General features: G+C 34.9%; 1 protein-coding gene across 3 annotated transcripts in view; it reads right to left on the bottom strand.

Moving 5' to 3' along the window:
* Positions 1 to 1,239: 1,239 nt before the first annotated feature.
* The window catches only part of ccdc149a (coiled-coil domain containing 149a), a 36,405-nt gene continuing 22,017 nt past the window's right edge, over positions 1,240 to 15,627 (bottom strand). For 2 of the 3 annotated variants that reach the window (XM_067401352.1, XM_067401354.1), the window contains 6 exons: positions 15,043 to 15,115; positions 14,861 to 14,945; positions 14,562 to 14,706; positions 13,891 to 13,967; positions 5,932 to 6,033; positions 1,240 to 2,765 (listed from right to left, as the gene is read on the bottom strand). In XM_067401352.1, the coding sequence (XP_067257453.1) occupies positions 2,218 to 2,765; positions 5,932 to 6,033; positions 13,891 to 13,967; positions 14,562 to 14,706; positions 14,861 to 14,945; positions 15,043 to 15,115 (1,030 nt within the window). In that variant the 3' untranslated portion in view covers positions 1,240 to 2,217. The remainder of the gene's footprint in view (positions 2,766 to 5,931; positions 6,034 to 13,890; positions 13,968 to 14,561; positions 14,707 to 14,860; positions 14,946 to 15,042; positions 15,116 to 15,627) is intronic. The other variant, XM_067401353.1, reaches the window with a different exon arrangement.

Genomic DNA, 15,627 nt, shown 5'->3' with positions numbered 1-15,627 from the left:
AACAAGCAGTTCAAACTTTGCCTTTTGATGTATTTGCAGTCAGGAGCATCTGCCGGCGGAGTCCATTCTGAGAGGTGTGAGTGCCGCTTTTTTGGCTACACATATGGATGATTGTGTGTGAAATGGACAGAAAGCAATAACTTATACAAGTCTATGCATGTATGTATTCGGTCATAACCCTTATAAGTATTTTCAGGGAGGTCAGAATGAATATGTCTTGTTTTCTGAGCTAAATACGATAAAATGCTTTATAAGAAAAAAAATATATATATATTATAATATATATTTGTAGTGAATGAGACAAAACATTCAAAATCAAGGGGTTTATATTGGCTTCAGTATTGCATACTGTACGTAATCTAGATTTTGTTATGGATTTTTATTCAGCTGCTTTGTATCTGACCAATACATTGGCACATTATCTTAAAGACCCCCTGTGGTGAAAATGTTTTTAATGATGTTTATATGTCTGTGTGGTGTTTTAATATGCTTTAAGACAAACCATGTGCAAATTCATTTGTCAACACTATTGCTAAGTATTTTCTCCTTAAAACTGCAGTGAAAAAAAGACAGTCTCAAACCAGCAGGTTGAAATCTCTGGTGTCTGTGACGTCACAAACTACCTTGCCGGTGGGCACAAAGCGTTTGTAAGGATGCTGATTCTTAGAAGAGAAACTCTGATGCCGAACGAGAACATGGTTTGTGTAACATTAGCAATACATTATTAGCTGTTTGATAACGATAATTAATATTTTGCTTGACAATGTTATGTGTCCGACTTGTAAAGACATTGCTGCGTTTACCTCACTAAGTTGACCAAGTGGATCTCTGAGCTGGCCGTGAGCGAGTGGAGATGGGAATAATTTGCATATTCATTGATCCACGTATATTAAATGAGGCAAGGTGTAGAGTTACATTCAAGCTATTTTAAGGCATAACGGGTTTTTTTCAGAGTAAAGAAACGCTTAAAGGTGCCCTAGATTCAAAAATTGAAATTACCTCGGCATAGTTGAATAACAAGAGTTCAGTACATGGGAATGACATACAGTGAGTCTCAAAGTCCATTGTTTCCTCCTTCTTATATAAATCTCATTTGTTTAAATGACCTCCGAAGAACAGGCGAATCTCAACATAACACAGACTGTTACGTAACAGTCGGGGTGTACGCCCCCAATATTTGCATATCCCAGCTCATGTTCAAGGCATTACACAAGGGCAGCCAGTATTAACGTCTGGATCTGTGCACAGCTGAATCATCAGACTAGGTAAGCAAGCAAGGACAACAAGGAAAAATGGCAGATGGAGCAATAATAACTGACATGATCCATGATATGATATTTTTAGTGATATTTGTAAATTGTCTTTCTAAATGTTTTGTTAGCATGTTGCTAATGTACTGATAAATGTGGTTAAAGTTACCATCGTTTATTACTGTATTCACAGAGACAAGACTGTCATTATTTTCATTTTTTAAACACTTGCAGTCTGTATAATTCATAAACACAACTTCATTCTTTATAAATCTCTCCAACAGTGTGTAATGTTAGCTTTAGCCACGGAGCACCATCAAACCCATTCAGAATCAAATGTAAACATCCAAATAAATACTATACTTACGCGATTAGACATGCTGCATGACGAACACTTTGTAAAGATCCATTTTGAGGGTTATATTAGCTGTGTGAAGATTGTTTATGGTGTTTAAGGCAAGCGCGAGCTCTTGGGGCGTGGAGCATGAGATCTAAAGGGGCCGCGTACCCTGAATCGGTGCATTTATAACGATAGGCAGTTAAAAAAATGAATTAAAAAAACCTATGGGGTATTTTGATCTGAAACTTCACAGACACATTCAGGGGACACATAAGACTTATATTACATCTTTTGAAAACATGTTCTTCGGCTTGATGAGTTTTAAGGGATAAAGTTATTGATTACAGGTGGACTTTAAATAATTTTGCTATAAGTAAATATATATCTTGGTTTAAGAATAAAGTGATGTTTGTACTTGAAATCAAGACAAATCTTTTTTTTTTTTTTTGCAGTGAATGAGATGTAAAACATTGACAATCAAGGGGTTTATTTGCTTCAGCATTGCATACTGTATGTAATCTGGATTGTGTTATGGATTTTTATTCAGCTGCTTTGTACCTGACCAATAAATCACCACATTTTAGACTTCTAAGGAAAGCGTCTTCAGACCTTCAGTTCCCCCTCCTATTATAGAATAGAAGAGTCACTTGGTTCAGTAGGCATTTTCTTTATGGAGGCCCCTTCCAAAATATTTTCAAAGTAAGCTCTTGGAATTCCCACAGAGGCTTGAAAGTCGACATTTTCACAGGCGGTTTGGTCGAGAGTAATTGAAGACATTTGCATCACATGAAGTTGTCCAGACGTTGCTGGATCCAGAGCCAGAGCTGCATCTTCAGCCTCCTCCGCTATCATGCACAGCTCCCCTAAAACCTCACCCTCATTCACAGTTGGGCTTCCCTCAATTTCCTGACCGGAACATGCTTTTGTGCAGAAACCTGTCTTTTTTTCCACAGGACCCTCCTTCACCTCGGTCCTGACCTGCCCATTAGTCTGTTTCACAATATCTGTCCCACACAAGATGATCTCTTCCCTGTTGTCAGGGGTGACAGGTGTGTCCACCTCCTCTCCGCCTCCATCTGGACAAGGGCGGGAGCCGCGCCACATGTTCGGGAAGCTGTCATTGCCAGCTGTGTCCTGCTCCCATGGCGATGGCCCTCCTCTTCCTGTCCTGTCATCTGAGCCAATCAGGGGGACAAAGAAGATTAATGAACATTGTGTTAGTGCCATGCTAATGGAATGGAGCCCTACGAGGCAAATGTGTCATTTACCACAATAGTGAAGCTCAATTAAGAATTCATACCATGGTGAGTGCGCTTGGCCAACGGAGATTACACTGGCCACGTACACACTAAGTTTCAGGAGTGACAACCGCATTTAAACGCAGGAGTGAATCCCCTAAATTATTATTACATGTGTGTACGGAACACGACTCACTCTTGAAAATGCGATGATTGACAGCTTGGAAACCATAGCGACGTTCTGGTGTCTATCCTGTTTGGTTTATTGTGGCCAAAGTAATATTACAGTGACAAAACACTCGTTATTTTCAGCAATTTAACTAAACACACTAACACAGTCGACGGAGGCGTCGTGTTTTGTTTATGCTTGTACAGCCTGTTTCACACAGCGCGCTCTTTCTGTTTTGCCATGATCACTCATTATAAGTGTTTTTGGGCTTGTTGTTTAAGCTGGTCTCATAAAGCGAACGGGTTTATTGAGTTATTAAAGTCAGCAGACATGAATCGCAATATTTTGGTCTTATTTTCAGCAAAAAGCGTTTGGATTTATTTCGGTTTATTATGGGCTTATTCTTGTTCGCTGATTTTTCAAGCAAGATCTGGCAACTCGAATGAGTCAAGGCTTGTGCTTTCCCTGTGATTCACCACACATACAGAAGAAAGACATCTCTGATGAACGTTAAAAAAAAATGTCAATAACAACTAGTTGTTCAGTTCGGTTCCATACACACTGCATAGAATTTCTGTAAATGCAGTTGTCACTACCTCTGTTTTTCGGGAGTAAATTCAGTTGTAGAATACAGTTGTCACTCCCGTATTTTACTGAACTGTGTGTGTACAGAGCACGATTAAGCACTAAAAGGTGAACTGACAACCGAATTTAGCTGCAGTGTGTACGTGGCCATTATGTAGTTTATGGTATGTACTTTCTGTGACACTAGAGGAATTACAAAAATAAAGAAACTTTGCAAATGCCCCTTTCATGTGTCATGCCTCGCCAACTCAAACATCACAAATACAGCTCTACTGGTACCTGTAAAGGGATGTTTCAACAGGTAAGAATAGGCTACTTTCAATAAAGTCCAACATATTAAGAATACTTTTAGCTGTGTTGTTATGCGTCATGAATAAGCAATTGAGTAGGCAAACACTCTAGAGTGAACGTAAGCATCTCGCTTATAATAAACCTATTCAAAGTATCTGTATGGGCGCATTTTTTGACATGACGTCACAACTTTGTTGGTCTAACTGGATACATCAAAGTAAACATTATAACCGGGATCATTTGTCTCTCTGAATGGGTGCATGATGGTACTATATCGAAGCATCCATTGTAGTGCAATACATCGCAATGCCCCGTTTGCATGTGACTTGTTTAGTCTTTGAAGGTCTAAATGCAGCGACTTTCGGCTTGCACTTCTGTAACCGAAGCTGAATTTCTTTTTCCATATAACGCATCAGTCATAGTCCCACATCAGTGGCTCTGCCAAACTCTCACTATAGGTTGCTAATAAAACTCAGGCCTTGTTTACACTTGGTATTAAAGGGTTAGTTCACCCAAACATTAAAATTCTGTCTTTAATTATTCGTTCCACACCCGTAAGACCTTTGATCATCTTTGGAACATAAATTAAGATATTTTTGATTAAATCCATGAGCTTTCTGGCCTGTGATAGACTGCAACGTTATTACCACATTCAAGGTCCAGAAAGGTAGTAAAAAAGTCCACAACCTTAATGTTATGAAGTGACGAGTACGCAAAAACAAAACAAAAATAATAACTTTATTCAACAATTTCTTCTCTTCCCTGTCATTTTCCTTCTAGGTTTTACGTCAGAAAGCCAGCTCATTATTGGCCAGCGTTGTTCTGACGTAGAACCTGGAAGCACTGCACTGTCTTCAATGTAAACAGCGTGGGAGACTGACATGGAAGATAAGCAATTGTTGGATGAAGTCGTTATTTTTGTTTTGTTTTTGCTCACAAAATGTATTCTCAACACTTCATAACTTTAAGGTTGAACCACTGTGGTCACATGGACTATTTTAAAGAAGTCTACCTTTCCGAGCCTTGAAAGTGGTAATAACATTGCAGTCTATCAGAGGCCAGAAAGCTCACAGATTTCGTCAAAAATATCTTCTTTCTATGCTACACCATGATGTACTACTATGTCCAACATTATAATATGTACGTCATGTCATTGTGTACTACATCGCGGAAGTTAATGCTTTTTGGATGCAAGTTGAATGTGTATGACTGTTGCACTGGAAGCTTGTCATTTTACTTACTAGGATGGCTGGAGGATGAACAAATCATGGGATAATTTTCATTTTTGGGTGAACTATCCCTTTAAAATGAGAAATTTTGGCTTGGCAACTAATTGAAATAAAAAAAATATATATATATTTTTCATTTCAATTAATGTTTATTTTATTTTAAATAACAAAAATGTTTTAGATTTAGTTAACTACAATAACCCGGTCAAGGACTACAATATAAGATTATCATGAAAAATAAGTGTTATAAGATTTATGAGACTCTACAATTAATCAATCTGAATTCTTACAAAGTGACAAAGCTATATAAGTTTCAAATCTCACACCAGCAAATAAAATACACACAACAAAGGCATCCAGCTGGGAAAAGGAGCGTGACGGCCTGTCAGCGATGGCAACAGCTTAGTTCTGCCTCCCCTCTGCATCATTGCTGCCTATTCTGCTGGATTACTGACCCATATTTGAGAGCATTCAGCTAAAAGGTTAAACACTGCATGCGGCTTATTCATGGGACAACAGAAACGCGAAATACCACTTTACACAGCAGCATCCATATTTATGGGGCAGTCCCGACCGCAAAACACGCCCCAAAAGTTGGTGAATGTCAGCGAACGAGAATTTGCTAGCATTTGCCAAATGCCATGGCATTTGGAAGGGATTGGGCGTTCAGGCGGCCTGACCAATGAGAGTGTGCGTGAAGGATAGGCGTGATAGCAAAGGGACAAGAGGGGTGGGCTGGTCAGAGAATTAGCTAATTACAGCTCTTCAGCCTCTTGGCGGGACGATTAGCAAATGGCAGATTTGGTTACACACAATTACACACGCTCACCTGCAGGAGGTCGTGGGTTAGTGGTTTTTTGTGCTTCTAGCTGATGTGGATGGTCAATAGAGCACAGAGGTGTGGCACTCAGAGTGATGGCATCTCTACCTCCTGTTGAACACCACAGAGAGGAAGTTGACATTATTTACAGTGTGACAGGACTGTTATCAGCGCAAACTACCAATAGACAATGAAGAGAAGGAATATCTTTGATATAACCCGATGTATATCACACTTAAAGGTGCAGTAAGCAATTTCGGAGAAATGCTGTCGAAAGTGGATCACCAACACACTTGTAGTCAATCAGCAGTAATCCACTCGTCAAAGAGCTTTAGAACCCGCGTTAATATTAGAAAAGCTTTTCAGTGCTGGAGAGACCTAATCAGGAAGGCCTGAAAATGAACACAGGGGTTGCGTTGTTTCTGCTCCATAAGTGAGTAACATTAGTTTTGCTCACAAAACCAAGATATGCTGTTGTGTTGTTAGCTATAGTAACATGACAGTTTTGAGTGTCATTGTTGTCTGGAGCTGGTGTGCTGCTGGAGACTAACATCAAACTCTTGTTTGCATATACGGTACTCTTGTACTGTATGTTCATTTTTTTGTTCTTCCTTGTCGTTTTTTCATCATCTTCGCTTTATTTTTGCGTAAAGCCTTATTTTGCTTCACTTCAGCTATGAAAAAAAAGAGACATCCACTCTTGCATTGCACGTTTGTGCATTTTAGGGGCGGAGCAATAAAGGGAGGGGTGTGTTTGTTTGGGATGATTTCAAATATCAACAGTGTTTCTCAGAAATCGCTTACTGCACCGTTGAAGCATTAAAAAAACAACTTTATAACAGTGTAATAAAATAGTATCATAAAAATGTAATTTCATATAAAATAAATTAAATAATAAACAAAAATAACATAATTACTATTTCACACAATTTGTAATGCATTTCCTAAATTCCAAATTCCTAAATTCAAATTAAATATTTTTTAAAATGACTAAATATATAATATTGTAAATTAAATTAATATTTTTTACATTTAATTTAAAATTAATAATGTAAATTATAATTTGATATTTTTTAAATAACTTAACAAATTAAAATTATTTAAAAATATATGTAAAATTATGCATAAATTAACTTTACATTAAATTTAAAATAAAATGTATATTTTATTACATATTGTAAATAAAATATGATTATATTTTGTAAATGTAAAATAATAATAATAATAAAATGTATTTAATATAAGTTTAAATCTTTTACAGAGTAGCTGGATGACTGCCCTGAACAAGATGTGTGTCTGCTGCAATGTATGAAGATGCAATGCTGCATAAAAGCAGCACAAGATTGCTGCTGATTTGGTTCTGTGTAAATGAAACACAGCATAAGAGTGGCCTTAATCTTATATTTGAAAGTGTATATTTATTTATTTCATATTGCACCTAGATTTAATCCTAATTTAATATTTTTATATTCATACTTTGGTAACACTTTACAATAAGGTTAACATGAACTAACCATGAGCAATACATTTGTTACTGTATTTACTAATCTTTGTTAACGTTAATGAAAATACAGTTGTTCCTTGTTTGTTCACGTTAGTTTACAGTACATTAACTAATGTTAACAAGATTTTAATAATGTATTAGTAAATTATGAAATTAACATTAACAAAGGTTAATAAATGCTGTATAAGTGCAGATCATTATTAGTGAATGTTAACTAATGAACCTTATTGTAAAGTGTTAACCATACTTTTTTGTGTGTAAATGCACCATCTTCAGATGCAGCTTCTGTAGGGCCTTTGAAGAACAAAGGCATCATAATGTGACAAGGGAAAATAAAAACTCATAAATCCCAAAATCTCATTCAAACACAAAAATGTACACTGCTCTCCTACACAAAAGGTGACATTTATAGAGGTACATATACAGACTGAAAAGGATCAGACTGGCCACATGAACTCACACACAGAAAGTGACTACAGCTCCCCTCATCTGTCTTCATTAGTACTGGCTGCATGCATCACAGGTTAATGCCATATGTTGCCCACAGGGGACTGAGCACTATATGCTGGTGCCATCATAACACTGGCCACCAGTGCTTACATGCATCCACTGTCTAATCAGTTTAAACACCGCTTTCTAGGGCCACTGTGGTATGAAATATAATAAACAAGAGAGTCATGCAGTGAATAGGAACCGCAGCAGCATATAGCAGCACTGAGCTTGGATGAACATGAACATAGATTGTAAGCCTTGTGGCCACAAAACTTATGCCTAAAAGTCATATTTAAAGGATTAATTCACTACAGAATTCAAATTTCCTGATAATTTACTCACCCCCATGTCATCCAAGATGTTCATGTCTTTCTTTCTTCAGTTGAAAAGAAATTAAGGTTTTTGAGGACAACATTCCAGGATTTTTCTCCATATAGTGGACTTCACTGGGGTTCAATGGGTTGAAGGTCCAAATTGCAGTTTCAATGCAGCTTCAAAGGGCTCTACACGATCCCAGCTGAGGAATAAGGGTGTTATCTAGTGAAATGATCTGTCATTTTCTTAAAAAATAGAAATGTACATACTTTTTAACCACAAATGCTTGCCGTGCGCTGCTCTGCGATACGTAATGACGTTGGAAAGGTCATGCGGAAGTTTACTTTAGGTGGAAGTATTGCAGTAGGGTGGAAAACTTCAAAATCGCCCAACATCGTTTTACCTTTATTTTTTGTAAAGGCCATTTGACTTAGTCTTACATAATGCGTGGTGCATGGCAAAGCAGTGCAAGATGAACTTTTGTGGTTAAAAAGTATATTATTATTATTATTTTTAAAATGACTGATCGTTTCGCTAGTTAAGGCATAGTTCACCCAAAATTGAAAATTCTGTCATCGTTTACTCTCTCAAGTAGTTTCAAACCTGTATACATTTCTTTGTTCTGCTGAACACAAAGAAAGATATTTGGAAAAATATCAGTAACCAAACAGATCTCGCCCCCCATTTACTACCATAGTAGGAAAAATAAATGGGGGCAAGATCTGTTTGGTTACTGACATTCTTCCAAAAATCTTCCTTTTGTGAATTTTCTTTTTTGGGTGAACTACCCTTAAAAAGGCCCTTATTCCTGGGCTGTGATCATTTAAAGACCTCTTCAGCTGCATTGAAACTGCAATTTGGACCTTTAACCTGTTGTATCCTATTGAAGTCCACTATCTGGAGCAAAATCCTGGAATGTATTCCTCAAAAACCTTAATTTCTTTTCAACTGAAGAAAGAAAGACATAAACATCTTGGATGACAAGGGGGTAAACTAATCCTTTAAACCTATAAAGCTTACTATATCATATTTTATATGCAAATTTCTAAGGCCTATTATCAATACAATCAAAAGGTTGCTGAAAAACCTGTTGCACACAATCTACTACATGCATTCAGTCATCTGATTAATAGTTCATCCTTTTTTAGAAAGTAAAATGCCTTTAGGTATAACTATAAAAATGTCCTCCTTCAGTGACTTTTTGCTGTAAAATCGTTACTGATATTATAATGTAAACGTAAGAATAACTTTTATATTAATATTTCCAGATGAACATTTACTGAACTGAAGCAACTTCGGTTTTACTTGATAATCCATACATCATTTTATAGAAAAATCATGTTAAAATGTGAGTATCAAATATGATCCATCAGGCTTTTTAGGAACATTTATTTGTTCATCTCTCAATCATCATTGTATTGCACTGCATTATATAAAAACTGCAGAGCTCTGATCATAAAACTAAGATTTAAATATCGTATTATTATTATTTTTATTGGGAGATATAGAGTGTTAACTGATATTTATAAGCATTTTATGTATGCTGCTATACTGTTATATAGACCTCAATGATTTACATTATAAGCTATCAGAATTTCATCTTTTTGGGCATATAAATATTGACAACTGCAAAAAATTGCATGTTTTTGCTCAGTTTGTGCATCTAAATAAAACTGATAAGTGTTCTCTGCTCCATACTCTCACTATATCATGAGCCATAAAGCCTATATGATTCTCAGAAAAAAAAAAACATATGCAAAGTTTTATAGATAGATATACATATAACTTATATATATATATTATATAAAGTACAGTCCAAAAGTTTGAAACCACTAAGAGTTTTAATGTTTTTAAAAGAAGTTTCGTCTGCTCACCAAGGCTACATTTATTTCATTAAAAATAAAGTAAAAAACAGTAATATTGTGAAATATTATTACAATTTAAAATAACTGTGTACTATTTAAATATATTTGACAAAGTAATTTATTACTGTGATGCAAAGCTGAATTTTCAGCATTGTTACTCCAGTCTTCAGTGTCACATGATCCTTCAGAAATCATTCTAATATGCTGATTTGCTGCTCAATAAACATTTATGATTATTTTCAATGTTGAAAACAGTTGTGTACTTTTTTTTCAGGATTCCTTGATGAATAGAAAGTTCAAAAGAACAGCATTTATCTGAAATACAAAGCTTCTGTAGCATTATACACTACCGTTCAAAAGTTTGGGGTCAGTAAGAATTTTTATTTTTATTTTTTTGAAAAGAAATTAAAGAAATTAATACTTTTATTCAGCAAGGATGCATTAAATCAATCAAAAGTGGCAGTAAAGACATTTATAATGTTACAAAAGATTAGATTTCAGATAAACACTGTTCTTTTGAACTTTCTATTCATCAAATAATCCTGAAAAAAAATATTGTACACAAATATTTTGTACAATTGTACACATTAAATGTTTCTTGAGCAGCAGATCAGTGTGACACTGAAGACTGGAGTAATGATGCTGAAAATTCAGCTTTGCCATCACAGGAATAAATTACTTTGTGAAATATATTCAAATAGAAAACAGTTATTTTAAATTGTAATAATATTTCACAATATTACTGTTTTTACTGTATTTTTAATTAAATAAATGTAGCCTTGGTGAGCAGACGAAACTTCTTTTAAAAACATTAAAAATTTTAGTGGTTCCAAACTTTTGGACTGGACTGGACTGTATATAAATATATATATGTCTAAAGGTTCAACAAACTGTTGCATTTCAAAAAATATATATTTTTCTGACTATAATTTAATATGTCAGGCTTTACAGGGTTAAAATGTCATTGCATTTAGATAACAAAATATCAAACCAAGTAGTATCAATAAAAAAAAAAATTAACCAGTTTTTAACCAGTTAATTGCATCCAAAACAACATTTTAATGTATGGACAGATTCACAAAGTCATACAGGTATAAGAGTAAATTATGACAAAATTTTCATTTTTGTCACTTTAAGTGGTTTGAGTGGCAAAAAAACTTTTTGGGCACACTAAATCTCCAGCAATGATCCTAGATTGACAGCTGACAGCAGCTGTGCGCCTCCATATGGTCCTCTGGACTACTTGAAGATCTCAAGAGAGGGTTTATTTTAAAGAGGCACCGAAATAATGCTTTAGCGACTCTAAGCTCAACTTCCTTTGTTTGAAAAGGTCATTGTTGTGTTATGGAGACCGGCTTCTGAGCTAATTAAAAAGTCGGGCTAATTCTGTATGCCGAACAGCATGGAGCTTCACTGCGGCTGCTTCACAGCCCGCTGTGCAAAACAGGATGGATGGATGAGAGGCAATCCCCACCTGGCAGCTGCCCATCCATCCATTCATTCACTGCTTGTCCCTGCCTCACACTGGGGAACAAAACCATCTAGTTTTATGGACAAACCGAGCTTTGCGTCACATCGTACAGCTCGGAAGTCACAGAAGTCGCGGCAGAAGACTGCTAATTTCCTCTCATGGTGACTTCTGGCACATTTCAAACAAGAAATGATCTCTCTCACTTGTTGTTTTGTCATTGCGATGACAGGTAAAAAGAGTCGTAAGGGGAAAACAAGTTTAAGTCAGACAGGCTGTTCTGACAGGACTGCACTAGTCAACAAGGAAACAAGTACAACCTGTCATCTAAACAGACAACAAGAAAAAATGACGAGGATGTTCATGATCTGGAAAAAAAACATCCTCTGTTGAATGCATTCACTCTGTCCATGCTAAGTACACTTTAGCATACTTGTAAAAATAGTTCTCATTACAGAAATAATATACTTTTAAAAAATATACTTATTTAAAAACTGAATGTAAAGTTTTCAGACACTTAACTGCACGTTATTTGCAATGAAATTAACTGTAGAGTGCTTTTTTGACCCACATATATAGGACTTATCTTTATATGTAATTTCAAAATTACTTATATTTTCTTTTTAAACATCAAACAATCATTTATGGGAAACTAAAATACACTTATGTCATTTCTATTGAAACTTATAGGTCATGTATATAGATATATTTAGAATTACACATTTGTAATTATGAAGTTTTGTTAACATTTAAAATATATTAACTAATATTGAATAACACACTGCAGTTCAAATTATAATCAAGTACTTTAAATTTGCTTTAGTATGTCACTCAAAATAATCAAAATAAGTGTACTTCTTTAAAACATGACAAGATTATTAAAACAATGGTTTTAATTTGAAATTATTACTAAGTGTACTTTTAAAGTGTACTTAAGTGTGTTAAGAAATGTAGTCTCTTTAAATACAATGAAGTGGCTTTTTATTTCATTGCTATTATATTATCTTCAAGTACATATTATCTACTTTTAAGATCTGAAGTACACTTCAAGTGCACATTTAATACAATTAAATGCACTTCTGTGAAAAAGTTTAATGTTGGCCAATATGTATAATACTGACACCTATTGGCGAGGAGGCACACACTAAATGAGCTTTACTTTTAGTCTCCATCTCAAGTGAATGACTTTAAACATTTTACCAAAAAGACTATTCGTTTCTTTAGAGTTAAAACTTCTTTAATGAAGGGAAAAAAATTGCGAGTGCACTTTAAACTGATTTCTCCTGTTCATTTCTGCAAGGCCACCAACTCGATCACTTTCAAAGACTGAGTTGTGATCCTCTCTCTCATCCACAAAGTTCCCTAATAATACCACATTCCCCAAATGTGTTTGTAATGTGGGCAATCAGTTTCAGTAATGGATGCTTGTCAGTTTTATGGCGGCAGAATGACAGTCTTATGACATGTGAGCGTCTGATCTGTGCTTCAGTGACAGTGCTTTACTACCCTCTTGTGGACGGCGACTCTAAGTACTTCTCTTTTACTGGTGCCTGTACTAGTATTTTACAAAAGTAGGCCAATGTGGCCACTTATTAAATGGCCCATATAAAATTAAATGAGGACATTGAAACTAAACTAAAATTTCATTAGTGGAGCTTGCCAAGTCAACCTTCACTTTTACTGTTACTCATACTCTGGGATTTGAAACAACTCTAACTACAGGTATTGTACAAGTATGGAATTACATTTCTAAGTGATCAGACTTTTTCAAGTTTTGCCTGGTGGACAATAAAATGGTGCAGGATGTAATATACTTGAATGCCATTTCAATTGAATCTATTGAAATTTCAATTTAGTACATTTAAAAAATATTAACTTTAAATGAACTATCGAATAGCACACTGCAGTTCAAAATTGTAATCAACAACTTCACATGTGCTTTAGTATGTTAGTCAACACATCAAAATAAGTGTACCTCTTTAAAACACGACAAAATACTGTTAAAACAAAAATTTAAAATGCATTTTAAAGTAAAACTTTTAATTTGATATTATTACAAAGTGCACTTTTTGATAAAGGTTAAAGTTGTAACTCGTTCAGTAACTTTTTGTGCTTCAACTTTTTGTTGAGTCAAATCTAGAGACTGGAATATCATTATTGCATTCAAAGCTACAATTTTATCCAATAAACACAAAGATATAAGATAATTACATATCTGATGATGTGAGGGTATACGGATAATTAATTATAGTAATAATACAAAAATATCAACAAATGAAAAATGGAAAGCACAAAAACATAGTCAACATGCAAAAAACTCTTACCTGGGAGACTCCAAAGCCCTGAAATTTCCAGAGTCTTCAACTTTCTCTCCAAATCGGCAACTCGGTTTCCCAGAATTCTATAATGCACAATAAATTCACCCAATATAAAATCTATGTAAAAAAATGAGACATCTTTCTTTCAAAACTTTTTGTACGAAACCTGCAGCTAAGATATTTAAAGGGATAGTTCACCCAAAAATGAAAATTCTGTCATGATTTAATCACCCTCAAGTTGTTTCAAACCTGTATGAATTTCTTTGTTCTGCTGAACACAAAACAAGATATTTTGAAGAATGTCGGTAACCAAACAATTGATGGGTTCCACTGACCTATTTTTTTCCACACTATGAAAGTCAATGGGGCTTATCAACTTGAAGTTGCATGACAGAATTTTTTTATTTTTGGGTGAACAATCCCTTTAAATGTTTATATTTGAAAGTGCACTGTAAAAAATGTTGTAAAAAGTTGTAAATAAATATTATTGGAGTACTTTTTACAAGAAAATACTATTTCAGCCTTTCTACTTCAAAATGTCACGTTTAATTCAGTACGTTACTTGCCGTCTGAAATGTACTTGCGATTTCTGAGTGAAAATTGTTTCTTCACCAATTTTGTTTTTCAGTGTGCAGGCTATTTCTGAACTGTAAGTGCAAATATAGATACACACAAACCTATTGGTCTGTCTTTGGTGTTGAATGATTATGTTCTTCTCGTGAATGGTCTCCAGTAAGGCTGTCGCTAAAGACTTCAGGTCTGAGATAGACTGAGGTGTGGCTGGTAAACTGCAACCATTATCCTCTGACAAAAACCCTTGCACTGCAAACAGCAGGAAGAGAGCAGTATTTGAGTGAATAAATGTACACAACAGTATGCAGTCACTTGATATGCTGTACAGCAACATTTCTTTGCTTCTTTGTCAGTTCAGTTCATCAAGCCTTGTAAGAAAAAAGCAATCACATGACCCAAGCACCTTGTTTAGGAGAAAGAACTCCAGTAAGAGCGCTGCTGTTAGACTTGCCGGAAATATCAGGATTTCTTCTTCGATCCAGAGCAGTCTAAAAGATGAAAAAAAAAATACAATATTGAAATAATAAAATAATACAAATGAAATAATACAATATTAAAGCTGTGTATAAGATTTTACAGCCTTACCTTATATTTCTGTATGTTACTCTTCAACAGGCTGACCTCCTCTTGAACTTGTTTTAATCTGTCATGCAAGTATCTGCAATATGACAAAACCTTTTGTTACATGAAAAAACACATCTCATCTAAACTGAAATCAAGACAACATGCCTGCCTTTATTAACCCCCTGGAGCTGTATGGATTACTTTTATGATGGATGGTTGCACTTTTTTGGGCTTAAAAAAAAGGGGACCATTCACTCCTATTATAAAGCTTGGAAGAGGCAGGATATTTGTCAATATAACTCGATTGTGTTTGGCTGAAAGAAGGTAGTCATATATACCTAGAATGGATAATTTTTTATTTTTCTTTGAAGAACCAGGATTCTCATGGGCTTGAAAAATATGGATATATGAGGAAGCCTAATTTTAAAAATATGATTTCTATATGTCATGTAAATTAATAAAATCTTAAAAACACCTTATGCATTTTTATTAAGAATTCACATTTTCTAGTTATGCAAAGCTCCAAAATATTGTAAGAAAAAATTATTTTTAAAAATTCTTGTCCAGTAAATTACAAACACCTGGAAAAGTAAAACATCCCTGAAC

Source organism: Chanodichthys erythropterus, chromosome 11 (genome assembly GCF_024489055.1).
Source record: "Chanodichthys erythropterus isolate Z2021 chromosome 11, ASM2448905v1, whole genome shotgun sequence".
NCBI lineage: Eukaryota > Metazoa > Chordata > Actinopteri > Cypriniformes > Xenocyprididae > Chanodichthys > Chanodichthys erythropterus.
This window is presented reverse-complemented; position numbering and strand designations above follow the sequence as displayed.